At 37.5% G+C, this 27495-nt stretch overlaps 1 protein-coding gene across 2 annotated transcripts; it reads left to right on the forward strand.

Annotated features, from left to right (window-relative positions):
- On the forward strand, positions 1–27134 carry GCC2 (GRIP and coiled-coil domain containing 2). 2 transcript variants are annotated; one of them, XM_083821493.1, is made up of 24 exons: positions 186–237; positions 1918–1944; positions 2035–2097; positions 2727–2811; positions 3885–3952; positions 4786–4890; positions 5636–8122; positions 8820–8889; positions 9597–9697; positions 9778–9876; positions 10948–11067; positions 12439–12603; positions 12981–13085; positions 13687–13849; positions 14363–14463; positions 14591–14668; positions 15348–15485; positions 17062–17183; positions 18799–18975; positions 20207–20424; positions 21394–21588; positions 22381–22520; positions 23335–23536; positions 24660–27134. In XM_083821493.1, exons 3-24 carry the CDS (start codon positions 2056–2058, stop codon positions 24728–24730), a joined length of 5052 nt encoding a protein of 1683 aa, XP_083677619.1. In that variant the 5' UTR covers positions 186–237; positions 1918–1944; positions 2035–2055; the 3' UTR covers positions 24731–27134. The 2 variants fall into 2 exon arrangements, with proteins under 2 accessions (XP_083677618.1, XP_083677619.1); XM_083821492.1 differs by lacking the exons at positions 186–237; positions 1918–1944 and adding an exon at positions 1–110.
- The last annotated feature ends 361 nt before the right edge of the window (positions 27135–27495 follow it).

Genomic DNA, 27495 nt, shown 5'->3' on the forward strand with positions numbered 1-27495 from the left:
GGGGGGTCGGCGCCGCGCGTCACGTGGCCTGCGGGGGGATGACGAAGGCGGAAGCGGCGGCGGGGAGGATGTAGCGGCGGCCCTCGCGGCGAGCCGGCTCCGACATGGAGGTAACGGGCGGGGGGGGGACGCGCGCGCGCCGCCCCCTCCTTCCCTCCCCCTCCCTCCCCCAGCGGTGCCGCGCGCCGCTTCCCGCCTGGCGCGCGGCCGTTATCCCTGAGGGGAGGGGGAGCAGCTGTGAGGGGCTGGCAGCGCACCGCGGGGGGGCGGGGGGGGTCGCGTCGCCATTTCGCGATCCCGCGCGGGTGAACGGGCCGTGCGGGGTGGTGGGTGTCCCTCACGTTCGCAGCCCGCACAGGCAGCCGCCCGCGTGCTGTTTGGGGGGCAGGGAGGTGAAGCGCCACGGGTGGGGTCGGTTATTGGAAATGTAATGGGGTGCGTTTTCTTGCGTGATGCATCGTTCTGGCGCTGTGCGTGTAAACAAGAAGGGCATCGAGGCCCTGGAACGTGCCCAGAGCAGGGCTACGAAGCTGGTGAAGGGCCTGGAACACAAGTCCTGTGAGGAGCGGCTGAGGGAGCTGGGGTTGTTTCCCTCTGGAGAGGGGGAGGCTCAGGGGAGACCTCATTGCTCTCTGCAACTACCTGAAAGGAAGGTGTGGGGAGCTGGGGGTCGGCCTCTTCTCACAGGTAACTAACTAGTGATAGGACCAGAGGGAATGGCCTCAAGTTGCACCAGGGGAGGTTCAGATTGGAAATGAGGAGACATTTCTTCTCAGAAAGAGCAGTCAGGCACTGGGACGGGTTGCCCAGGGAGGTGGTGGAGTCACCGTCCCTGGGGGTGTTCAAGGAGAGGTTGGACGTGGTGCTCAGGGACATGGTTTAGTGGGTGACATTGGTGCTAGGGGGATGGTTGGACCGGGTGATCTTGGAGGGCTCTTCCAACCCTAATGATTCTATGGTAAAAATAATATAGAATCATCTGGTCTCGGTGTAGTATGGAGAGAGGTGTGCCATCATTTTTCTTAAGCAGTACATCCAATGTGTTATCCCTAATTATACTGTGCAAGTATACTGCTTGTAGTTGCAGACGTTAACTAACAGGAATGCTGAAATATTAGGAATGTCAATGTTGACATAGCTCTGTGTACCGTGAAATCTGAAATACAAACTTCTTTAGAGCTTTCTTTCTTAAATGCTATGTTTATGTTTAATGGTCATATTATTTTCCAACAAATTTGCTTTTGCTTTCTCAAAAAACTCTAGTCAATGTGAGAGTCCAGACTCTCGAGAGAGAGATAGCTAAACTGTCTTTGTCCTTGGTCTGTACTTGAACTCATATTTCTAATTAGTGTTTCATGCTATCTCTCTCAGCTATTCTCTCAAAATTGTTAGTCAGTCATTATCTGTTTCCAGATTGTTTTTCCCATGGTTTCTATTACAAGGTTTTATTTATGAGAATAAAGAGAGTAGCAAAATAAGTGAAGGATGTGGGTGTGTGTACACACGCCCTCCCCCTCTCTCTCACACGCACAGAGCCTTTTCAAATATATTGTCAGGCCTAAGCTTTTAGTGTTAAGTATGTTATTTTTAAAGAAAACAAGAACATAGTTGAGGGGTACAATTTGTTCAGAAGTTGCTGAAGTTTGATTTAACTGCTGCTCCTCTACAAGCTTTATTTGGTTTGTACATTTTTAGTAACAAGATAGTAGGATACACTATTTTAACTGCCTGTAAATTAAATGATTTTCATTAGCGTGACAACTCTAGATGTCAATTAAGTAACGAAGCCATAAGATCATACTGATTTAGCAGTTTTCAATTCTGCTGTTTTATTGGATTAACCACAATAGATCTCTCATTTTTTCTTCTCCGTTATCTGTCTTACTGGTCATACAAATATTGTCTTTTTTTTTTGAGTTCCCACTATACCAAGTTACTCTCCAGGTTTGTAGACTTTCACTTGGTTCCTTTGGTAGTGTACATTAAATAAAAAAAAAAGTTCAGTTCTCCCATATTATCTTTATTTTGTTGTAGGTACAAGATGGTGGGCAAGAGATGGTGGCTTCCTCTGTCACACCAGGGTCGGGCAAATCAAAGGTAATCAGACCTCACAAATCTGGTTTACTTGGATAACAGTGGTTGAGAGGGTAGCAGCTTAGCATGCTAGCCATGGATAATAGGAAGACATAAAGGTATTTTTAAACAATTTCATGTCTTCTAGGTGTTTTGAAAACTGACATACGAATGCTATGCTAAGGCTAGAAAGCATGAAACAAAAATTGTTACTGGTATACTTACTTCCTGTCATAATAACCAATAAAATATTGAATAGCATCTAGCTCTAATAGTAGTCCGTTTCATAATGTATGTAGGCTTCTTTGCATATGTTGGAAGTAAAATAAACAATGTTGATGTTAGGTAAGTGTGCTATAGTTAAAACACTGTTCAAATTATGTTACTCCAAACACCTTTGTCAGTCTACTGAAATGTAACCCTTCCCAGCTGAGTTCTCCTTTCTAGCTGATGCTGCATCTGTAATGAAAGAACTAGATAACATAACTTCTGTAACTTGCCCTGTTATTGTCCTTAATGAGTGTGTGCTAAGGCTTTCTTGTCCTAAAATTTCACTCCTTGGAAGTTGGATGCTAAGATGCACTGTTTTCTGTTTACTTCTGGGTTAGAGGAAGTTGGTTTCTGTAATACGTACTTTTTTTTTTTTTTTACAGCTGGACACATTGCCCAAAGAAGATCTCATCAAGTTTGCCAGAAAGCAAATGATGCTTCTGCAGAAAGTGAAATCAAGATGTACAGGTATTTGACTGGAGAGGGAATAATTTCTACCTTAATGCTTGGTACTATCTGACCTTTCCTAATTTCGCTGTACATATTTGCTAGGTAGATTTAAATTCTAGGCTTTTCCTTTTTTTCTCCTTCCTGTGATTTCCATATTTTTGTTGGAGGATAAGGGCTTAAGTCCCTAGAGTGAGAGGTATGGAAGAAGAAGCACTGCTTTTGTCAAATATTAAATTAACTCAATTGTATGTGTAGCATGATGGAACAGTGTAGCTTGTGCAAGAGTGGAAGTGGGGCTTGCCATTTTCTGTTCCCCATACCTGTAGCAGGGATAACCTTTAAGAAATCAGATGGGAGGGGGAACATCTCTGTTAGGTTTTTCATAATTAGTCCTGTTGAGGTGTGCAGTGGCTTCTTTAAAAATGTTAGCTATTCTATATTTGATCACTTGCTTCTTTAGACAAGAAATCCTGAAATACAGAAAACGAAATTCTGTGTTAATACCTAAAAGTATCCTGAGTATGTCTGTCCTCTCATGTGCTGTCCCCCTCCTCTCTGCTGTCCCTTTTCCTGTAGTGGCTCCCCGCTTGGACTAGTGTCACCTCCCCTTGTTTGGAGTTACAGTCATGCTGGTTGCTGGTAGCTGCCCAGCAAAGCAATAAGGATAGGGATGGGCTATACTGGGTGTTTCTTCGATGGGGTTATTTGAGAGATCTTCTTCTCCAACCTGCTGCCTATTTTTAGAGATTTAGTAGGAAATGCATGTCTCTTCTCTGGCTTAAATTGACCGTGAAACAGAAGGTAAGACAATTGTCATGGTTTTGTTATTTGTTGTCTCTCCACCCAAACAAGGAAGCTTTGTTTCCTGAGGAAATCAGGCTAAACAGCAGCAGCAGAGAAGTAGCACTGAATGCTTGTTCTCTTTCTGTTAGCCCTTTGTATCACTTGGCAACAAAAATTGATGGAGTAAGACATCTGACTTGAACAGAGTGATGTTAAGTTTTGGATTTACTAGGAATTCGATACTGTGATAAAGCATCAATTCCTGCTTGATGTGAAACTCCTATACTACTTTTTATTGTTTTGCTCAGAGCTAGAGAAAGAAATTGAAGAACTCAAATCTAAAGCAGCTTCTGGAGGAGCTGATGACATTATTCAGGTAAGAATCCATAATAGGTTTCTGATGTATTGCATAATATTAACTGAAATAGACCTACAGAAATGACTTGTGATATGTAGTGAACAGCTGTAGAACTGTTATTCAAATCTGTGGTCTATCTTCAGGAATTCAGGATGCTTCCTAAAAACCTCTTTTTTCCTCCTTACCCTACATCCCTACTCTGCTTTTCAGGAAACAGTTCTTTGAGGGGAAAATGTATAGAATAATAAAATTTCCTCAGCAAGACTTTGTCCTTGTGTAATAGGTTAGGAAGGCTTTTGTTTATCTCAGAATGACTGCTATAGATAGACTTCAGCCATTTAGAAGTCTTTTGAGACAGTCAGAAACACAGAATTAAAGCTGCATGTCACAAGAAATACTTTTGGGAAAAAGTAACTGTAATTATTCTAGTGCCAAGAGCATCTGTCTCAAAGTAAGGGTTATAGGCAGCACATCAAAGTGAAAATTGGCAGTGAGGAGGACTTTTATCAACTGGAAAAAATGTTTTTAATAATTTGGATGGTGATTTCTCTTCTACAGAAGGGAAGTTTTTTTTCCTCCTCTTTCTACATGGCAGTAAAAATAAATCAGCTGATGACAACCAAGATTTTGAACAGAATCTATTAAGCAACATCATTGTACTAGTCTGCCTGTTCCCATATCTGATGTATTTGGGCTGCAAGTAACTTTTAAGATCAGGCTGGTCTACTTAATTAACAACAACAACAAAAACATCCTGACCAATATGCAACTTCTTACTGCTTTGCAAAAATCATTCAGGCTTCCGTTGTTAAGGAACCTTTTTCCCAATAATTTCTTTCTTTTTAAATTAGGCTCTCACAGAAAGACTGGATGTTGTGCTTCTGGAAAAAGCTGAAAGTCAGCAGCAGTGTGTAGCTCTGAAAAAAGAAAATATTCAAAGAAAACAAGAAGCAGAGGTACTGAAATGAATAAAGCATTACTAAAATATTTCAGAATGATGGTGTGTTTTTTAGTTTTGTTCACGTGCTTCATTTCCATTTTAATCTTTTTCTTAACTGACCTGTGTTCTGTTATACCTTAAAAGATCTAAAGGCTTCATATGTAATTTAGAGGCTACAGAGAACAGATACTTCAGTGTTTTCGTTGGACTGACAATAAATGTAAAATTTCTATATGTATTTGTTAGATCCACAGCTGTTCAAAAGTAATTCAGTCCATGCATCAATAGCCTAGATATGCAATGCCTCCAAATCAATTCTGTCTTTTTATGGTAAATGGGAGGTTTTAAATTCAGGTATTCTTAGGAAGCAGCCTGTCAGTTAAGTCACCTAAATCATGTCAATAATCTCAGTTAATAATAAAGTGAAGACTCAGTCACGTGGAACTGATGAACGGCTTTATATTCTAGCTACTTGAATATGATGTTATAGAGGTAATTTGGTCTTTAATACATGATCACAGTAGTTGCTTTACAAGCAGACAAACATGATCTAAGACTTAATTTTTGTTTTTCATTCTGTAAACAATTTTATACTCTGCAGAGTCTTCTGAATTGAGTTGTTCCAACATAGCTGGCTGTTTAAAAACTATAGCAGTTTTTAAAACTAAGGACTCCTAAATCTTCTAGTTTATTATAAACAGTTTATTTGGAATTTATATGTGCTAAATTATCAGCATTTGATGACTTGTATGTTTGTTTAGGCTGCAGTGGCCAAGACAGAAGAATTGCAGAAGCAACTGGAGCAATCAAATACTGACTCTCTGGAAGAAATAAAAGCCTTGAAGAATGAATTAGTAAATGCACAATCCAAATACAATGACGATTTAACAAAGCTGAAAATAGAATTAGAAGAACAAGTGAAGAAACAAACGGAGCTGGTAGAACAGATTGAATGTCACAGTGATAATCAAGAAGAAGTTAAAAGATTACAAGACAATGTCCAAGAAATTAAATCTACTTATGAGGAGCAAATTTTGTGCTTGACCAAGCAGTTGGAAACTGTGAATGATGACAAAACCAAGGAAATTGCAAGCCTGCAAGAAACTCTTAAAAGCAATTCTCAATGTTACCATAACGAAATCAACAGTCTGAACGAAGAGCTTAAAAAATTAAAAATTGCCCATCAAGAAGAGGTATCAAAGTTGATGCATCACATTGAAATATCTGCTAAAGAAAATGAAGAAAAGCAAAATCACATAAATGAGTTACAGCGCAATTTGGTAGAGAAGGACTTAAAAACAGAGAAAAATGTGAAAGATGAAGCGTGTGCTTCCACTGACCAGCAAGAACATGACTTGGAGCAGCTAAAAGCAGTAAATAAAAATCGAGAGAACAAGACAGATGTTGTAGATATGCAAGAAGAACCTCGTATAGAAGCAAAAATGGAAGAAAAGGTTAGACACCTGGAGCGTAGCTTAGAAGAACTCCAATCTCAACATGCTATTTTAAAAGATGAGCTAACTTATATGAGCAATGTTAAACTAAAACTGGAAGAGGAAATCCGACGCATAAAGGATGAGTATTTTCATGAGCGGGAAGACTTGGACTTTAAGATAAATGAACTGCAGCTTACTAAAGAAGATTATTGTTGTGTGATTGAAAAGCTAAAATCGGAGCTTCAAACAGCTAGACACCAATGTGAAGCCACAGCAGAAGAGCATAAATTAGAAATTCAGACTTTGAAGGAGCAACATGAGAGAGAAATTTCTGAACTAAATAAAACTTTATTATCCAGTTCTGAAAAAGAAAAGATGGAATTAGCTTTTGAAATGCAGGATCTTAAAGAACAACTTGAAAGGCTAACTCAAGAGAAGGAAGAAGCATTGTTCAATTATGATACCCTGAGAGAAACACTGGAAACACTACAGACTGAGCTAGGAGAATCTGCTGGAAAGATCAGCAAGGAATTTGAATCAATGAGACAACAGCAAGCTTCTGATGTCAGTGAACTACAGCAGAAACTCCGAGCTGCTTTCAATGAGAAGGATGTTCTTCTTGAAACTGTGAATCGTCTCAAGGCAGAAACAGAAAAAATGTCATCTAATCAGTTAGAGATAGAGGAACTTAAACATAAAGTTGTTAGTCTTCAGGAGGAGAATGACACAATAGCAAGCTGTGTCCACCAAAAAGAGGTTGCTATAAAAGAACTGGAAGAAAAGCTCATATCTCTTTCTGATCAAAACAAGGATATTTTAAATGAACTAAAATGTTCAGGTGAAGAGAGAGAAACCCTTCAGGAGAGGTGCAAGCAAGAACAAGGAAAAGTTGAAGAACTTCTGCAAGAAGTAAATGTTGTTAACCAGTACAATAGTGACCTGAAGAAAAAGCTGGAGGAATTAACAGAGAAACTGAACGAAGCTTTAACTGCGAAGAATGAAAATGCTGAACTGCGAACGCAACTGGAAAAACAGGTCGACTCTCTGGTGGGTGAAAGAGAGAACCTTTCATCTGAGATGTATACTCTTCGTGAGGAAAACAAGAAAATCATTCAGGAAAAAGGTGATTTAAGTAGAAAGCTGGAAGAGATTACGTCTGAAAAAGACGGTTGGTTAGTGTTGAAAGAGCAGTCTGAAAACTTAGAAAAGAAACTACAAATGATCACTGCAGAGAAAGACCATATATCATCATTACTTGAAAGTGAACAAGCGCACAGGTCCCTTGTAAGAGCTCAGATATACCACATCCTTGAGCAAGTGGGGTCCAGCATTTCAGATTCCGATGAGGACTGTGATTTTCTCAGCTTACTACAAATTGCAAATGAACGCTTGGCAAAAGTGAAGGAAGAGCAGTGCCTTGCTCTGCAGAATGAGGAGAAAGCTCTTCACTTGCAGAGGGAAGTTGAGAGACTAGAGGAAGAAAATGCAGCTCAGTATACAGAACATAGATCCCTGATTGAAGACTTTGAAAAAGAAAAAGGTCTTTGGAGAGAAGAATTGGAAGGAATGTTGTCTGAAAAAGAAGCCCTTCAACGTGACATCCAGGAGCTGAAGAATGCTGGTGAAAAATCAACAATTGAAAATCAAGAGCTTTTAGCGAAGATTGAAGAAATATCTGGAAAACTTGCTTTCTATGAAAGTCAAATACAAGAACAGCAAAAAGAATCCAAAAACGAAGATGACTTAAAGTTCGTTCTGGAACAAAAGGAAACTGAACTTAGAAATGTGAAAGACGAACTGAGTTCTCTAAAGGTTATATTTTGTTATTGAAGTATACAGACTAAACCTCTAAAGTCTTCAGAATTAAGGTTCAAAAAATACTTTCATTCTCTTTGTTTTTTCTTTCCTTGGCCTCAAAGTGAGTTTCCCTTCTAGGAAGCACGTGTTTCTGAATTGCCTAGCACCTCAGATTCCCTTCCTTCCCCTCAGTTTTAAAAAAAAAAAAGTCAAACAGCAACAAAAATCCTAATGCTGTTTTGATAAAATGTGCTTGTATTTGAAAATGTTTTCCTATTGGTTTTGCCAAAAGTGCTCACTTAACTAGATGGACTAACTGGCCTAATCTTTCACCTTTTTCTGTGGCTCCATCTCAAACAAAACTGTCTGATCTGCATTAGCTACTTCTAACTACACAACCCAGGTTGTGGGTATTGATGGTTATGTAAAACTGACAGCTGGTCAGTCAGTATTAATGGTCTTCCATTTTTTTTCCTTGAATAGGATGGAAAGCAGCTGTTAAAAGGTTGGAATGTTTTCCTTTCAACATAATTTTGCTTTTCAGTTACCAGGCTAGTTACCAAGCTAATATGAAATTGCATGTAAAGACTTTCTTGGTAATGAGAAAGTAGACGTAGTCCAGCTTGTAGCTGGAACTGCTAGTGGCTTGTTGAAAACAGATATCACAAAGAAGCTTCTTGTAATACTTCTCATATCTTTGTTTATAATACAGAATGTAATGGAGACATTGACAGAGAAAAATGATCAACAGTCTTCAGTAGCAGAGCTTCAGGAAAAAATTGGTATCTTTCTTGCTCTTGTCTTTTATGTAAACAGTTTTGTGGTTTTTTTTGGATTGTTAAACTTTGAGTTTTTCTTTCTGTGCATAGTTATCCTGTATTTCCTGTATGCCAAAGAAGGTGGGGAAGTAGATACCAATGCTACTTCCTACAACATTCCTCTCATTAGGACAACATTCCTCTCATTAAGCATTCAAAGTAACATTAGCAATTTTATACCTGTTATCATTTGATACTTCTTTTTTCTTCCTAAGTACACTTAACTATAAACAGTGTATTAGATTTCATCTTTATTAAATATGGAAAATAAGGAATCCTAAGGATTCCTTATCCAATAGGATCCAGTAGGAATCCTTAAGGCTACCAAGAGAAGAGGAAAGCAACACTTTGCTGAAGCTACTGTTGTCTCATTGCAGTAATCCCAGCACAATTGAAAGAAAATTATTCTAAGTTGTTACAGTTATATGTAGAAGTACCCAGGAATATGGGTTTTACTGTAAACTGTAATGGAAGCCTTTGAAACAGGGAAGGATTATCTGTGAGGCTGGATGTTCTAGCTTCAGAGTGAATTGAAGGGCTTAGCTGAATGAAATCTTTGAATACCTACAACACTTTATTTTATTTCAAACTGATATTTGTGTTCTAATTGAATTTCATTTCTTGGGGGGAGGAGAAGCAAGTTTATTCACTTTCTTATTTATTTATTTTAGGAAGGCTGGAAAAAGAATCTGCAGAAAAAGGAGAGAAGCTAAATAAAATTAAGATGGTTGCTGTGAAAGCAAAGAAAGAATTGGATACCAGCCGAAAAGAGGTACCCTGACTGCTTCTTAATATGAAGAATGTTCTGCATGAAGGATTCTGTTTTAATGACATATGCTTCTTTGTAATAAGATGCAATCCCTGAGGGAAGAATTGGAGTTGGTTCAATCAGAAAAAGATCAGCTGGCTGCTTCAATGAAAGATGTAATTCAAGGAGCGGAAAGCTATAAGGTAGGAATGGTACTGTATCTACCAAAGACGGTTAACTGTCAGAAAAATAGTTTGCTTTTGAGTCCTAGCCTGGATATGTGTTGTTTACTTGCACAAGTATGTTTGGTAAAAGAAATGCCAGTGCAGTTAAGTACCCAAATCAAGAAATGTATGGTTCTAGTAACAGAACTGTTTATCTACTGTCAGAAGAAAACAAGGCAATTCTTTTCTACTGGATAGTATTTTTAAATCGCACTTTAAATCTGGCGTTGTATTTGTCAAACACTGTTGCTGATGCAAATCTCTTCTTATGAATTCTTTAAGTACATAAAATTGGGGATAAGTTAGAAAGTCCTTAAGTGATAAAGAAAAAAGTCAACAATTCCCTGGGAGCAAGTCCTTCTGGAGCACACCTCTGGGAATATGAAAGAGAAACCGGTGGCTGAGGATGGTCTGCATGGATTTATTGAGAGTAAATCATGTCTGACTAATCCTGGTCTGATTGCTTGCAGTGATAGAACAGCTGGAGTTGTGGATGAGAGGAGAGCAGTGATTGTCACTTACCTAGACTTTAGGAAGGCCTTTAACACTACCTCTCTCAATACTCCTGACCAAGCTAGGATGTTATGGTCTAGAAGGACAGAACTTTTTTAAGCACCTGTTTTTTTTAAAAAAATGGCTATACAGTGAACATCTTTGCCTTGAAGACAGTCCAGCTTTGGAACAGGTTGTGCAGGGATGTAGTGCCATCTCCATCCTTGGAGTCCAGTCCTTGGAAAAGCCTGACTGGACAAAGCTCTGAGCAACCTGGTTTCATCTCACTGCTGACCTTGCTTTACACCGGAGGTTGAACATAGACCTCCTGAGGTCTCTTCGAGCCTAAATTATTTTACAGTTTCATGAACTGAAAATAACTTCTCCCAATTTCTCTTGTAATGAAACTACAGCTTTAGTTTCATTTTGATGCTTCTGATATGGTAGTAAAACACCCCGTATGCTGAAATATTGGAAAGATAAGTGTCTAGGGTTTAGCACGTGCTTAAGACAAGCGATGTATATTGTAGAAATTGAAGTTTGTGTGTTTGTGTTAAGAATCTTTTGATGGAATATGATAAGCAAGGAGAAGAGCTGGATTCTGAAAAAGCCAGAGTGATTAATCTTGAACGTCAGCTCGATGACCTCACAAGACAGCTACAGGTGTCATCCCAGCAGGTGAGTTCTGTATTTGTGTCTGAGCTATTGGGCTAAGTTTTGTTCATATGACTGGTAATAATACATAGTTTTATAACCAAAGTGTGTTATGGATAGTTACTTGAAATTCATTTTTTCCTCAGCATCTGGTGCTTATCTGGGCTGTGAGAAAGTCAAGGATGTCCAGAATGACTGGCCTTTTTAGTAGGAAGGGCTTAATATACCCCAGGTCAGCTCACAAAAAAGAGCAGGTGACCAACTCTGGCTTCAGTTGGACGCACAACTTTGTTGCGCGTACCAAATACAAAAACAAGTATTGGACTTGGGCTGTTTCTCTGATTTCACACCTACACTTCTCATGAAGTACAGTAACCTTAAAGTGTTAATTTTTTTCAGTTCCTTAGACAAAATATGCCTGTTTAACCAATAGAATGTTTAAACATACGGAATTAACTATGGTGGGTTTTTTTGGATCTTCTACAAGAATTAGACTTTAGGATGCATTGGGGAGTACTGTAGTGACATTCAAAAGTCTAAGATGGGGATTAAACATCTGTGAGACACATTCTGCGAAACTAACTGAAATGGGCTTGGGATTTAGGATTTAAACTCCCAGGCCACATACATAACTACACTGAAGATCGACCTAGGTCACTGTTTTCTTATAAATAGAAGCTACTAGTGAATAGCATAAGAATAAATCAGAAATAGTAGCATATACTCTGATTATTGCAGGAGTTATGTTTTTCAATGTGTTATAAAGTATTTTGTAAATAAAAACGCTGTTCAGGCAATTGTCAGCTTCTTTCACTTACGCTTCATTCATACTGCATTCTTAATCTGCATGATAGAGATTGAGATAATACCGAAGATGTCAAAAATAAGTCTGCTAATCATTGCAGCAGTAGCCCAGACATAGGAAGAGTTCTTTCTATGTACTGATGTGTTCTCATTGAAGGGATGGTAGTGCTGCAGTTGAATATTTTGGGGGGATTAATGGGATGGTGATTCAGGTATAAATACAACTGCACTTGATGTGGGGCAATTGAGTATTTGAATCTTGTGTATCACTGCGGGACACAATTCTTGCAAAGAGCCAAAAGGTGCTCTTCAGATTTCTCACAACCATCATATAGAAAGCTAGGCACTTGGACTCTGAATAAAATAACCAAATTGTGCTGGTGATTTTAATTTAGTCTGTTTCTTACTCTGGTTTAAAGCAGTTAAGGTGGATGAGACTTGATGCTGTCACTGGTAGGAGTGCTGATTATAAGACAATTGGATGAAAATCAATGTGTTTGGTGTGTTTTTTTATTTTTTTTAAGTATGGATAGTATTTTATTAATCAGTCACATGCAAATTCAGCTTATCTTCCCACTACCATCATTTTAGCATGATCAGTTACATTCTGCTAATGAAGATCTGCTGGCTCGTGTCGAAACATTGCAATGTAATACTAAGCTGCTGGAAGCTCAGATACTGGAGCTACAAAAAGTCAAGGCAAAGGCTGAAAAAGAACTGGAAGCAGAAAAGCTTCTAAAAGAACAGAAAATAAAGGTAATACTGTGTAGAGATGGTGAATGGATTGAAGCATTACTGTCTGTGAATGTGACTTCTGGAAGAGTTTTATAAATTGTGCTTATTTTAGAACAAGTTCCATGCTTTTTCTTGTTACTTCACTCGGTCTTCTTTTGGAAGCTCAGTGTGTTCATTAAAAGAACTTTGCAGTACCATCGCTTAGAGTAGATTGGAGATACTGACAAAATGTGAACAACATTTTGTAGTCTTGTCAAGTTTTCTTTGGCTCCCAGTGACTTCCTGAAGAATTTTATCTTTCTGCAACCTTAGTGAGTGTGTCTGTTTGTAAACTTGTGTACTATGCTGACATCTGTCTTGAAATTGGACTGCATAATTGAAAAGTATTTAAATTTCAGGAACATAGTGGCGCTCTCCGAGAACTGGAGGAGCTTCAGATGCAACTTCAGAAGGAAAAGAAGCATCTGCAGAAGACTATGCAAGAATTAGAGCTGGCCAGAAAGGTACAGTAACTAATGTTGTTTGTGTTAGTACTTAACAGACTACCAAAGATTTTGGTCCTTCTTGCTATTTAATGTCTCCTGTTCTGAGGACTTTAATCCTAAGATATGCAAAAGGAAAAACATGAGGATTTTTACACCTGTTTTTCTTTGGAGAGCTGATGTGTGTATTTTTTGAGGAGTTATTTGGCAGGTGAGAGCAAGGGTTGTTTGTTTTTAGCTTGGTTAAGCATTTTATCCTGACTAGAAAGAGGAGTAGAATTCAGGTGTCTGGAGTACTTGTATGGTGCACTATTCAGAAGCCACCCTTGCAAGGAGTGAAGATGGTAGAAACTAATAGCTGCAAAATACCTACTGCTTAAAACTGTTGAAATTGGCAACAGTTTTTTTTTAAAGCTTTTGGTTCTTGTTCAAAAACAAATTATTCGCTGAGGATATGGAAACCTAATGGGTGGGTATTGTTTGTGGGTATTGATAGTTATAAAGTCTTTTTGTTAAAAGATCAAACAACTATTTCTCATTTATTTTGGGATGGGTGAGGAAGGAATTATTGGCAACTGAGGCAGATTTTTAAGTTTGTAACTTGTTTGCATGTAACTTGCAGGATGCTCAAAAGAGTACGCTGATGGATATGGAAATAGCTGATTATGAAAGGCTAGTAAAAGAACTTAATCAGAAGATTGGTGATAAAGACAGTAGAATAGAAGATCTTGAGCAGGAGACGGGGATTCAGAAGCAGAAACAAGAGACTCTGCAGGAAGAAATAAGTGAGTAAAATATAAACAGTAGTAATGGTAAAACATTCAGATATGTCCGAAATTGATGAGTGAGAGTAAAATTTTGAGGGAACACTAAGCAGTTACATAATTGAAAATACTTTCCTAGAAAGTAAACTTTACTCGGTCTTCAGTTACTTGATCTAGTATTCAGCAAATGAAAGCTAAATAGCGTGACTGACAAATGGTTTCTTACCTGATTAACGAAATCATAATTTCTGAAAGTGATTGGCAGTGATTTTCAGTCTGACATACCACACTTATAAAGCTTTACTAGTTAACATGTGGTTAAAAACTTTGGTTTCTTCCTATCCATAAGTGGAACTCTCAAAACAATTTCATTTGTAAGAAGGTCTTGATACAGAAATGGTATACTAAACTTGCTGCAAACAAGTAGCTTAACAGTTCTTAAGAAATCTATAAAATTGCTCAAGTATTTTTCAATATTTTTAAGGAAATATAGGAGGGGAAATCCTCTTAGCATGTAACTGTTTTCTGCACTAGAGTCACTTCAGTCAACTATGCAACAAGATGAGGAAAGAAATGCCAAGATAAAACAACTCCTAGTGAAAACCAAAAAAGAACTGGCTGATTCAAAACAAGCTGTAAGTCCAGCAGTTAATGACTGCATACTTGCATTTTTAAACTAGCTTTCAAATAATGGTCTTGTAGCTGAATTACTAAGTTGTTATGGTTTGTTTTTTTAATTAACCAGATGCTTCTATCATGCAGGAAAATGATCATCTAATGTTGCAGGCATCATTGAAAGGGGAACTGGAAGCCAGTCAGCAACAAGTGGAATCCTTTAAGGCAAGAAATTTCACTTTGTTAGTGTAATAAAGTTATATGTTAGTATTTCTTAAGTAAGCAATACAGATGTGATTTGTCGTGGGCAGATGGAATATAAGCTGAAGAAGGAAAATGTTATTTTTAGTACCTGGTTACTGGTTCCGTTTCTTGAACGAGTTTTTTGTTTGCTGCTTTCCCCAAATATTTCCCCTGTGATGTTGTTTAAACAGGTTTACCCTTTCTTGCTCCTCTTTCTTTCCCCTTTTCCCCAAAACAGAGAAGTGAATAATTTTGAAGCTTTTAAATGGGATAAATTTTAAAATAGCTTAAGTATGGGAGCTGCTCAGTTTAAAAACAAAAGAATATGGCATCATCAGCAGAAATCTTGTGTTCTCTATCTGTGTAAATTCTCTTGGAATATGATAAACAGTAGCAGGGAAGCTTTTATTCTTGCATGCTGCCACCACACCCACCACTGTAATTTTCAGTTTTCTCTTTAAAAAATACCATATATTTTATTTAAGTATATCATAACTTATGTCTATTTCTTGTATTTTTATTGGATTTTAAATTTATATTCACTAATTCTGTGCAGGGATTACTGTAATACAATCCTATTGTGCTCTGTGGCACGTCCCCTTGAAAATGGAAGAAAAATGTTTTTCATACTAAAGACTGAGCTTTCACCTGGCTTTTTCAGATTCAAGTGTCTGTATTAACATCGGAAAAGCATAAAGTCCAGGAACAGCTACGAACCTCTGCGGAACAACACCAGCGTACGTTGAGTGCTTACCAGCAAAAAATAGCAACTTTGCAAGAAGAATGCAGAGCAGCCCAGGTACTGTCGTGGAAGAAGTCATGTCATAGACTTTAGAAAGGAGACTTAACTTCAGTCTAGAGACAGTTTGCATCTCTAAAAAATACTTGCAGGTCTTTTGCTATTGCCATCTTGTCTGTCAAGAATTGGGAATTATCTCAGTGCTTTTTGTATTTGAGTGGTGGTAGTGGACAAGCCAGCCTGTCCTGGTTGTTCTGCACCATTTGTGGTGGAATGTCTGGACTGCAGTCTTGTGTTTCTAGTAGGAAAAACCTTGTAGCAGTGGGAAGTCGGAATTCATTTAAGATGGTCAGGAAGTACGCACATTGGGGAGAAAAGAAGTAATCACCTCTTTCCTTAAAGATAAGTGGGGGGGACGAGTATCATTTGCTTATAAAAACAGTAACATAGCTACCACTTTAAAAGAAAAATCAATGAAGTGTATTTGCAAGCACCTTTTAATATGCTGCTGTATGAGCAGCTTCTTAATTGGCAGCTAAGTTGTGTGGAGTTGACAGTAATGCAGAGGTTTTTATTATTTCTGTTTTTTGGCCGTATGACAGTGTTAGATGTGCCTGGAATTTACTTCTGTTTTTTGCATTAGAAACAGGCAGGCTCAGTAGGAGTGTTATGTTCCAGCCGTACTTACACAGACTAGAGTGCCAATCTACAGCGTGTACAGCTTGTTTTATATGATAGATGCCAGTCCTGCAGATAAGTAACATGAATGCCTCTCAAAAAACATCTTTTTAAAAAGGTGAACTGAAATGGGCGAACTCTGTGGTTAGTCCTCCTACAGGAGGCTTGCCTGAGTTCCACTGGTAGATGTGGATCACTGTGGAAATTCGAAAATTTTAGTCATCTCAGGGATGACTAATGAACCTGTAAGCTTCCTTAAAAGCCAAGAATGGAAACCTACATCTGTATTTTCATAGAAAATAGACAGCATGAGTACTTGAAAGGTCTTACTGTTCAGATGGGAATAATTCTTGCCTGTATACTATACAGTAAAGGATGAAGCCATTATGTTGTGATGCAGTTTTCTCTGTCCACTGTCTCAGCCATGTATCAGCTGAGTTCAGAAGAGAAGACAAACCAAATACCCTTACAAGCAAGGTATCTTACATTATTTATTATCCCTTGAAGACTAACTTAACTTCTCAAAATTATGCGTAATTTTCAGGCATATTAGACATTTGACATCTAGGTAGCATAAAAAGAAAAGAGAACTAGACCCTTTTTTTCTCCCCTTCATCTTTGTCTTCCTTTAAAGCTGTTTGAGCCCTTTACATGTGAATATCTCGTGAATGTAATTCTTGGATTTTGCAAATATTCTTTCCTTTCTTGAAGACCGGGATATTGAATATCAGTGGCTTCTTGGTTTTAAGTTTCAAGATCGACAATAGTATTCAATTAAAATCTAAAGAAAAACATGATCTGTTGCAATACTCCTGTTTTAATTATCCATTCAAAAGAAGAAAATGCTGCTGGTGGTTCATTTTACTTCTTTTTTCAGCGCAAGGTACATTTCATTTTAAAGCACATAGGTGAGCATAGTCAATCACATAACTTACTAAGAATTTATCTTCTGTCATAGGCTGAACAAGAATCTGTTACATCTGAATTTGAGAGCTACAAAGTCCGTGTTCACAATGTTCTAAAACAGCAGAAGAATAAATCTGCTTCTCAGACAGAAACTGAGGGAGCCAAACAAGAAAGGTAAAACCAAAATTTTTGTGTACGGAAGAATACTAGTACTTGAGCTATTGTGCTAATGTCTGACCAAAAAGTGGAAAAAAGTGTCTATAGAAATAGAGCTATTTGACTTTTAACATGACTTTCTAACTGGCTCTACCTATCTGAACAGAAGAAAGATCATCAATTTTTGAACCACGTCTCAGCTCTCAGTAGTACTATGCTGGTTTCTAATCCCTTGATTCATCTCTAATATATTAATTTTTCTGCAGGTTACCTGTTTTTTCAGTTGGGGGGAAGTGTATAGTGTTAGGAAGATTTTCATGGTTCTTGTGAGCAGAAATTGGCCAGTGTCATCTGTGTAAATTTGAGACATCACTTTCTCTGATGTAAAGCACTGAAGCAGTGTACGAACTAAGAAGTGAACACCAAATTGATACTGCTCCTCTGAGCTCACTTCTTGATTTTTTTCAGGAAGGAATGGTTTAGTGTAGGTGAAGTTCTGCTGGAGTTGACTGAATTGGCAGCCAGATTTAGACTCCTATCAATTATTATATATGGAAAGACTTGAAAAAAAGGTTACATTGCAGAAAGTTCCATGGAGATCATTTAAATATAGTTGTGAGCTGTGTAAACTCAGGTTCACTTCAGAATGTGTCTGAATATCATTGAAAATAGATCTGTTTCTGTAAGTTATTTTTAGAACTGGTCGATGGCTGACCTTGGAGACAGACTGGGTGTTTTTGCATAAGATGTCGTAAGTTGTTTCTGACATAGATCTTAAAACAGTACATAAAATTGCTGCTGACAATCCACCAGAGGGAGACTTGTGTTTTGTTAGAAGACTTGGGCTTCTTTGGTTGTGTGGTTTGTTTGTTTAACGCATCTACTTCTTTGAAGCAAGCAAACTGCAGGAGTTGCATTTCTATCTCCTGTTTAAGAAGCTTATGAAAGAAGGTCACTTATTAAAGTGGACAAGTAATAAAATAATAAGCAGATAATTTTCAAAGGAATGATTTACAAGTATTAACTCTAGGGGTTAGCGGGATATACAACTCATGAAATAATGGAAGTAACAATGTATAAATACAGAAAGCATAAAAGGAGAATGTGTTTGACTTAAGACTTATTCCTACTGGTATATCTGATTTTGGTAAATTCTGTTGGTCAGAAATATATCTTATTTGGATTGATGCTGCTTTCTACTCCTTTGCCAGTTTCTTGGGGAGTGGTTGGAGAAGATTACTGTCCACTTTAGTAAGCAAACAGAGCCCACCACTACTTTTAAGTAGAAATTTTCTCCTGTCTGCATGCCAGATATTCTCCTTCTCTCTTGTTCCTCCAAACTGGATTGAAGCAGTAAGTGGTAGCAGTCGTACCTTCTACCCCAAAAGTACATTGCCAGCAGTTCAGATGGGATGTGATAAATCCATTTGCACCTGTATTGAAACATGATCAGAACTTTCCTAAACATTTCTGCTGCAGTCACATTCTAAGATTATTTTGGTCACAGTGCTGTAGTGATTTTAAATATGAAATAAATTCAGATCAGCCATGTTAAACATTGTGGGTATCATATAGGTTCTGAGATAATATAACTCCTTATAAATATATCTCATTTCTTTTTTCCTCCTTACAGAGAACAGTTGGAAATGGTGATAGATCAACTTAAAGTTAAGCTACAAGATGCTCAGCATAATTTACAGATAAATACAGCTGAATTCCAGGCGTTGCAGTCTGAACATGACACCCTGCTGGAAAGACACAATAAGATGCTGCAAGAGACAGTTGCAAAAGAGGCAGAACTCCGTGAAAAGTAGGGTCTGCTGATGACTAGATATTGATGCTTTACTTTGTGCAAACCTGAAGGACTGGACAGCTAGCTGACTTCAAACAATGCTTCCCAAAGAAAGGGTGTAGCTACAGAGGGAAGTTAAAGGAACTTTCAAAAGGATAGTTTGCTACTTTTTGTCAGCCTTCAGAGGTTTCAGCAGTGAAAATGAAGTAGTAGCTGATGAGAATGAGATCTTTGCAAGCTTTCTACCTGTTAAATACCAGATTTTTGAAGTTAACCTTTTTTAAGCATGTTAAATTTGCTGACTATTTGCTGAGTCCAAAGCTCAGCACTACATTTGTGTTGGACTGCTCAGCTACATTTTATGCATTTGCTTCTGATTGGAAAAATACCGTGGTTAAATGCCAACTATTTCCATGAGAAAATATCCACCACCAGGTGCCTTTCTTACAGAAGGTACTTTTTTCAAGTCTACTTGCCACAATCTTAATTTGCTATTTCTTTCAGAATGTAAGGAATCTGTTTAATCTGCATCACTTCTTGAGAAACGACACGAGGACCTACTTGAGCTCTCAAAAATGTCTTTCTGTGCCTTCTCTTTATTTTTAGGGTACAAAAAACTCACATGTAATACTCATTAGAAATTACAGTTTAGTCTCAGGAACTCTTGACTTCTTGTCTTTATCTTTGTACTGTTTTAGCTGTTCCTGATAGCCATGTGATGATTCATTGTAATCAACTGAATTATATCATTTTGCATTTCTCTGGAAACCAGCTGTACCACAGTTAGTTTTCTTTCGTACCCAGAAAGACTAGCTCTTTGCTTCTCTGGCTAAATTTAAGTTTGTATGCTTATAAGGGCAAGTCCTGTCCTTAGTCATTCCATACATACACTCGTTTAATTGCTTGTGACAATTTTGTCTTGCTTCTGGAGTGCTGCCAAGTCGAGTACAATTGATGCAGTACTGACATTTTTCTTTCCAAGAACGGTTATTCTACCCATTTTTCACTGAGTTCTGCAGTTTAAAAAAAAACGAACCTTATCATAGAAATGTATGTTTTCAGAAGTTCTGCATGAGTGTTTGGTAACTCTTTTAAAGAGTTACCAAAGAAATACAAAGTAAATGACATGCCTTGTATGAGGAGATAAACAGTTGTGTTGCAGCTTTAGAGTTGAATTTAAACTAAAAAACTTTAAAACACGAGTATTTTGGTGTTTGTTTCTCACATTTTATGTGTATGCTGTTTTCAGGCTTTGCACAATACAATCTGAGAACATGGTCATGAAAACAGAGCATACCCAGGCTTTGAGTCAGCTGACGGCCCAGAATGAAGCTCTCCGGAACAATTTCAGAGATCAAGTCAGGAATCTGCAAGAAGAGCACAGGAAGACGGTAGAGACACTTCAGCAGCAACTCTCCAGGGTAGAAGCTCAGCTCTTCCAGCTCAAGAGTGAACCAAGCACTAGAGGTAACTTTTGGTCATGAAACCAGGTTTTCTCAGGTTACACACTCTGGGGGAATTACTTATATTTCTGTACTTGAGTGTGTACCTAAAACAAGGCTATAGCATGTGGGTCTGCCATACAATAGAAACTTACTATGTAAAACTTGCAGCAAGCCGTATCAGTCCACTGATACTGAGTAAAGAACAAGCTTTTATTACTGTACCTTCAGAATCACTATCACTTGTTTTATGCAGCGTATGTATCATGAGACAGATGGAGGGAAATCACTTTGTAAATATTAGGTGCTCTCCCTATCAGTTTGTCTCAGATTTTAGAGAGGTTAGTGGACCTCTGCCTCCAAAATGAGGGGTATAGCTACAGAACAGCATATTGAAAGGTGTTTTAACGATGTTTAGTATTTGTGTACTTGCTATTTGACCCCATTTCTAATTTAAAATCTTACTCTGTTCAAGCTCAAGCACTGTTTCTTATTTTCTTTAAATTTTTTTTCTACTAATTCAGATGTAGTCAGGTATTTGCTAGGAAGCAGTAACAGTTTAAGAAGTCGCTCTTTCCATGTGTTATTTAATTGCAGAGCAGTATCTGATTGTACTGAAGCAGCACAATAGCACACAAAGTATTAAAACTAATTTACACCACCCACAGGACTAGGTGGAAAAAAAAAGCTAATACTGTTTTGCATCAAAAAGATTTGGCATTCTTGTCATAGCTACAACAACTTCAAGGATGTTGCATTAAGGTTTCATAGCCACTGAAATGAACGTTGCTAATCAAGTTTGGATTTAGAAACTGGCTTTGACTGAAATGGTCATTTTGAGGTGAAAGGCTGCATTTTCCACTTATAATGTCATGCTTGTATCTGGCTCTCAAGGCTGTACTTTATGTACTGCTTTCTAATTCAAGATTGGTGCACCTGTGAAATAACCCAACCTATTTCATTTTGATGACAAACATCAGTAAGTATCTTTCAGGTCCAGCTGTTTCAAATCCAGCAACGAAGAACTCAAGAGAACGGCGAAACATTGACCTCCCTGTTCTTGATGTGCACGCCGTAGCCAGGGAAGAGGGAGAGGGTATGGAGACAACAGACACAGAGTCCGTGTCTTCTGCTGGCACTTACATTCCATCCTTGGAACAGCTTCTGAACTCCCCGGAAACAAAGCCTGGTAGGTTGAACACGTTTTTAGAAGCATTTGCCTGTGTAAGCTGCAGAAGTTTGCACCCTCAAAATACATGAAAATGTTGTGTTCTCAGGCTCATAGGTGCAATACACAAGTCTAATTAGTGCCACTGAGTATACCTTGTCCTGAAGTTCCATATGAGTCTTTTCCTTCAGTAAGGAGTAACAACAAAAACTTGTGACAGGATTTAGCAATTTAAAGACTGTATCTGTAACTTTCTAAAGGGAAAAGAATGGATGAATAAGGCAGAATAGTTCATCACTCTTAGTGTTCTGGACTAGTCTTTACTTGAGACAATTAAGTGAAATAACTCTCCTTAATGAAAACATAGGTTGTGTGTTCATCTTTATCAGAACAGGAATTCATATTTTTTTCAGGAAAATGAAAGCCAGTGCAAAGAACAGTAGAAAACAAAAGAGTAGAAAAAGTAGAAGAATAAATAGTAGCATCTAGTTGTGTTTTTAAAAGTCTACTGAATACCGTATGGACAAATGTTGAAAAATCTCCATATATGGGTGGGAAACAAGGGCTAAATTAAAACCATATATCTTGATATACTTAGAAGGGGACCGGCAAATCAGTTCTAAGAAACTTATGTATACAAAAATAGGTCGCAAAATGAGCATGCAGCAGCAGAAGTGATCGCTATTAATTTGGCAGCTTGAATTTGCATGGATTTCATTTCCTGTGTTAATGATGTCCTAATGTTAAGTTAGCCTAAAGTAGACGCACATGCTTTTTCCTTCTTTCTCAGTTTTCTTTTCCAATTCATTGCAGAACCATCTCAGTGGCAAACAGAGCTCAGCAAGGATGAACTGATTCAGAAATTAAACACAACAACAAAGAGTGCTGATCACTTGAATGAATTACTTCGTGAATCAGAAGCAACCAATGCAATCCTAATGGAACAAATAAAGGTTAGCAGATGTGCAGTGAATGTGGGGACAGCTCTAATTTCTATGGTCTATTTTGTAGACCAAATGTTTAACACCAAACATCTTTCAGAAAATCCCAGTCTATGGAAATTCGGTGATGCAAAACTTAATTTTGGGAAGGGCTTCATTCCACAAAAGAAATCAGTGCTTCCAAAGTGAACTTTTTTTCTTTTCCAGTTTCTCTTATGTGGGGTGGGGAGGGGAAGTTTTTTTTAAAAAAGCAGAGTTTAGAAGTTTAGTGTTTAGTAAACTAGTGCCTTTACTGTTTTCATTTAGCTAAAACCAGTAAATCCTGAGGAAAACAGTTTCTCTTCCAGTAACCCATTTCAACTGTCTTAAGTTAAAAGATGATGTATGCATCTCTCTAAACATATTAATGGAATCTGGTTTGATTTGATTGTACCTCCTGGAATTTCCTAAAAACACTTTTAAAGTTAACATTCTCTAAACGTAACTTTCTTTGGTAAATGATTTCTTAACGACTGATAGTTTTGTTAAACCTCTGATCCAGGTTTTCTAACTTATCAATTCTTTATCACTGAAATTGAATAGTATCTCATAATTATTGAACAGATTTTATCAGAATAATTTACTTTTGATCAACAAACTTATCTCCGGACAACGTTACCACCTGTTCAAGCTTCATTGGATTTTTGTCCAGAATATGTTGCTATGCACACATTGTCCTTTCTGAAGCAAGCTGAATAATTCGCTTTTTAGCTCCTCAAAGTGCTATTGTTAATTGTTTTTCTGTGATGCAAACAATATTGTGTGGTCTTTTTTTCCTCATCTGCAGCTTCTTAAGAGTGAAATAAGAAGACTGGAACGAAATCAGGAGAGAGAAAAGTCTGTAGCTAATCTGGAATATTTGAAGAACGTTCTGTTGCAGTTCATATTTCTAAAATCAGGAAGCGAGAGAGAGAGGCTGCTGCCAGTAATAGACACCATGTTGCAGCTCAGCCCTGAAGAGAAAGGAAAGCTGGTTGCAATTGCCCAAGGTAGGTGGGATTCAAAACATTGTCACAAAAAAAGGAAAAATGGAACTAAAGGCAACTGGAGTTCTGTGCTGTCTTTTATGTAGACTTTTGAGGAAAAAACTTGCTTAGTAGCAAACTTAGTAGCATAATGCCTGTGAGCTAGCAATAAAGTCATTCTAGTCTTTTGGGAATTTACTATTCAGTTTTCATAAAACAGATAAATACCTGAAAACATAATTAAAATTTAGGTGAAGTGTAACTACTTCTGACACGTTTTAGAAAGATGATGATAAGCTGTAAAAATGTAATGTGTTCATATTTTGAGTAGGATTAAAAATTTCTGTCGAAGTGACCTTGAAATGGAGGTTCCAATAGGTTAATGATTTTTCTTGGCAGGTGTTCTAAAAAGGTAATTAAAGTGGTCCTCTGAAGGCAGTACTGCAGACCTAATATTAGTTTCAATATCAGCTTTAATTAAAAAAAAAAAGACACCAAAATATGCTTTTTGTTTAAGAACTATTGGAACTAGGGAGGGAAGGCAGAAGAGTTAAGCCTTTAAAAGAAATCAACCCAGAAGCTATGATGGCATGTAATAAGAGTGTTTGACAAGTAACCAGAACATTATCTGGTTTGTCCCCTTAAAAATCCTTTTTAAGGTATTGTTTGTATCTTCTCAAAGTCAACATGTAGCTTTAGCACATCATTAGCAACTGACATATACTCTATTATTTTTAAAATAATTTATTAGTTCTGTGTGTATGTATAAGCACTTAAAAACTATTGAACAAAAACACAATGTGTAAAGTGACAATATAATGCATTCCATGATAATCTCCGCATTTGGAAATATGACTTAAATTAAGCCTATAGCATTTCAGTTTTCTGGCACTATAATGAACACTGGCTGGATCTTTCTGAAGAAAGATGATGAAATGTTTTTTTTTAAGTGCGCTTTGTGATTAAAGTCCCTGAACGTGTTCTTGGCAACATGAAAATAAGTACTAAATGTTACCTCTTCAGCAAGTTTACAAGGACAGCATTTGAAAACCGGCATTGGGGAGGAGGGTGTCAAGATCAGTTTTCCAAATGATGTAATGTCTAGCACAGTAAATTTAGTTTACAGTATGTTTTTCTTCTCCTTCAGGTGAGGAAGAGAGTACCTCACGGCCCTCTGGCTGGGCTTCCTACCTTCACAGCTGGTCAGGACTTCGATGAGACAGTGGAAATACTGAAGTCTTAAACACATTCCACCATTGCAAAACAAAACAAAATAACAGTTCAATGCTACAACACCGCTGGGTTGTTCTACTTTAAGATTTCTCTATTTTCAGCTTTTTAGCTTCTTCTAAGGAAGAAGCCTTGGTAGCTCTGAAAGGCTGTCCTGTGCTGTTTGACAGCAGTGTACCTCTTGTTAGAGCTGATGATCAGAAATATAATGAGAAGTGACAAATTAACTGTAAATTGCTTGAAACAGAATCTGGCAAATCTGTGACAGGTGTTCTGATGTTGATTTAAAAACTTGATCTAATAGTAACTGGAATAACTAGATTTCAGACTTAAAGCGTTTTGAAGTGTTTACAGTTTCTTTCACATGTTTTTGTCAGCTCACTAATCTATACGGTTCGTGCTATTCTCTGCATGTAGAAGTTAAAATAGTTATTTCCTTTCTGGTGATGCTTACAAGGTGTAAGATCACTTGGAAACAGAAGCGGGATTTTCTGTTTTGACTAAATTTTTAGTCTTGGTTATATTTTTCTTCTGCAGTAGCTGGACTGAAGATATGAAGGCAGTGGTCCACAAAATTTAGAAGGTGCCTAAAACTATATGAAGCGTAATGTTTGGCACATCTGGGGCATGGTACTGTAATAGAGATTAATGGCATCTGTGGAAGTGTTGGGATAGTATTCCAATATCAGCAGTCATAAGTGAGCGGAAGCTTTAGGAGAAAAGGTATGAAATGAGAAAAGCTATGACTTTGTAACCTGAGGTTGGAAGCTTGTGTTCAAGACCAGGAAGAAATGTTACGTTTACTGTAGTGATGCCTGTACTTAAAAGGCTACTCATAGTCATATTGAAGATACTAAAGGAAGAATCATGAGTTCATACATCAGATTCCTGGTGGTGACTTTGGAGGGAAAAGGACAGATTTCATCAATAGATGTATCTTTTAAATGTCCTGATGATCGAAGATGTTACATTCTTCTGTCACTTCTGTGTTTGCACACATCGTTTGCACAAATCTTTTGGACAGATACTTTAATCTCTGTTCCAGGCTCTTCAACAGAATGTTTGTGTTTTTTTGTTTGTTCGTTTCCAAGAAAAATAAATCTCTGAAACAGAAGTATTTCTTCTATTACTAGCACAGCACCTTTTTTTAAAGCTTGTGTCGCTTTTCCCTTGCTAGTCCATACTACCTTTCACTATCCTAATTTATTTGTACATTACTAAGTGCTTACAAGTGCTTTTGTACCCTGCTTACCTTCCAAACAGAGTCCTTTAATGTTTTTTTCCACTCCTATGCCCTCTGTGCAGTTTTACAGTGAATCATTCCCTGGTACACATACCAATGCTAAATAGTATTCATTTTTCTGTCCATCTTAGTTGAGGCCCTGAGGAAATGATGCTTATTCCTTTAATATTACTTTGTACAGGGCTGAAATGTATTTGCATATAAGAACATAAAGTCAGCATGTACTGTGAATAAACTGGTTGGTAACTGAGCTTTTAGATTTTTTTTACTTGTATATATTTCAGTGCACAACTGACAAATCCAACATACTTTATTTAGGTGTTTTAATTTCTTTCTGTACTCTTGGGTACTATTTTTTATTTTTCTTCTATTATATGCTCTAACTGGAATCTTTATGGTTTGTGCTACCAGTGAAAACACCCTGTTTCAGGTCACAAAACTGAAAACTGACAGTTTAGGGCATCTGCAGTTTGTAAATGTAGATTTCAAGCATGGAGTGATATTTGCTTTTTGAAATGATAACCATACCTTCAACATCTGTGATTTGCTCCAGTTCTCAGTTGTTTAATTCTAACTCTCATTTGCAGCTGAACTTGATTAATGTCACTCAAAAGAATGCTAGAACAGAGCGAGGGGAGGTTTCAAATAAGCATAAAAATATGTGCAAGTCATTCTCCTGCTGTGACTTTAACAATGGGAGCACATGAGCGAAGGGGTACAAATTCTTTTCATTTGGTTCAAACTTTGTTTGCAGCTGATCTGGTTTAGTTTCTTCTTCATGTCTGCTCAACTGTCTATAAAGAGCTGTGACAAGTTTCTTTTTAAATGCATATGTCAGAACAGAAGATTATTTATCGTTGTAAACTGTGAATAAATGTATGCAAGTAACATATCACTGGCTGTACTAAGTACCAGTTGCTTATTGACTTTCTTCAGGTCTGAGTTGCATGCTCACTGATTTTAGTAAAATTCAAGTATTATAATGATGAATGTAGTGGACACTTCTTGCATTGCTATATATATTTTTTGTACAATGGAAGATTAAAGTCTTAATATAAAACTATTTTAATAACTGCTACTAAACTGTGTTTGAATGCTAAGATTGCTAGAATTTAACCTTTGTGGCAATAAACTCTGCAAACAAACGTATCATGATTTAATATGCGCTTGCATTAAGTGGCATAGAAGAATGTGGAGTGGAAGCAGAATTATTTTGCATAGTGAAATTTTTATATGTTTGTAATGCACAGCATTGCTTTTTGAAAGCAAATCATAGCTACAGTTTAAAGTTGTAACTAGTGCTGCTTCTTGACATACTGTGGTGCTCTTTGTTGGAAGAGCACTGTGCTGACGTTGCTTTCTGGTTCTTTTCCTTTCTTTACAGTGCCATATTTGTTAGGATATTTTCCAGAAAGTGTAATCCCTGTCCAAGGGCTTTGTAGCTTTGCACTAAATTTTATCTGCCTGCTTTCAGTGCTAGCTTCAAGACAGTAGGGCACAGCTTAATAAA

Source organism: Anser anser, assembly GCF_964211835.1.
Source record: "Anser anser genome assembly, chromosome: 1".
Lineage (NCBI taxonomy): Eukaryota > Metazoa > Chordata > Aves > Anseriformes > Anatidae > Anser > Anser anser.

Excerpts from the sequence above, each read along its gene's own strand:
- GCC2 (XM_083821492.1), top strand. Across the intron at positions 14,464-14,590 it reads TGGCTGATTCAAAACAAGCT|GAAAATGATCATCTAATGTT; the intron begins GTAAGTCCAGCA and ends TCTATCATGCAG. Across the intron at positions 21,589-22,380 it reads CTCCCCGGAAACAAAGCCTG|AACCATCTCAGTGGCAAACA; the intron begins GTAGGTTGAACA and ends AATTCATTGCAG.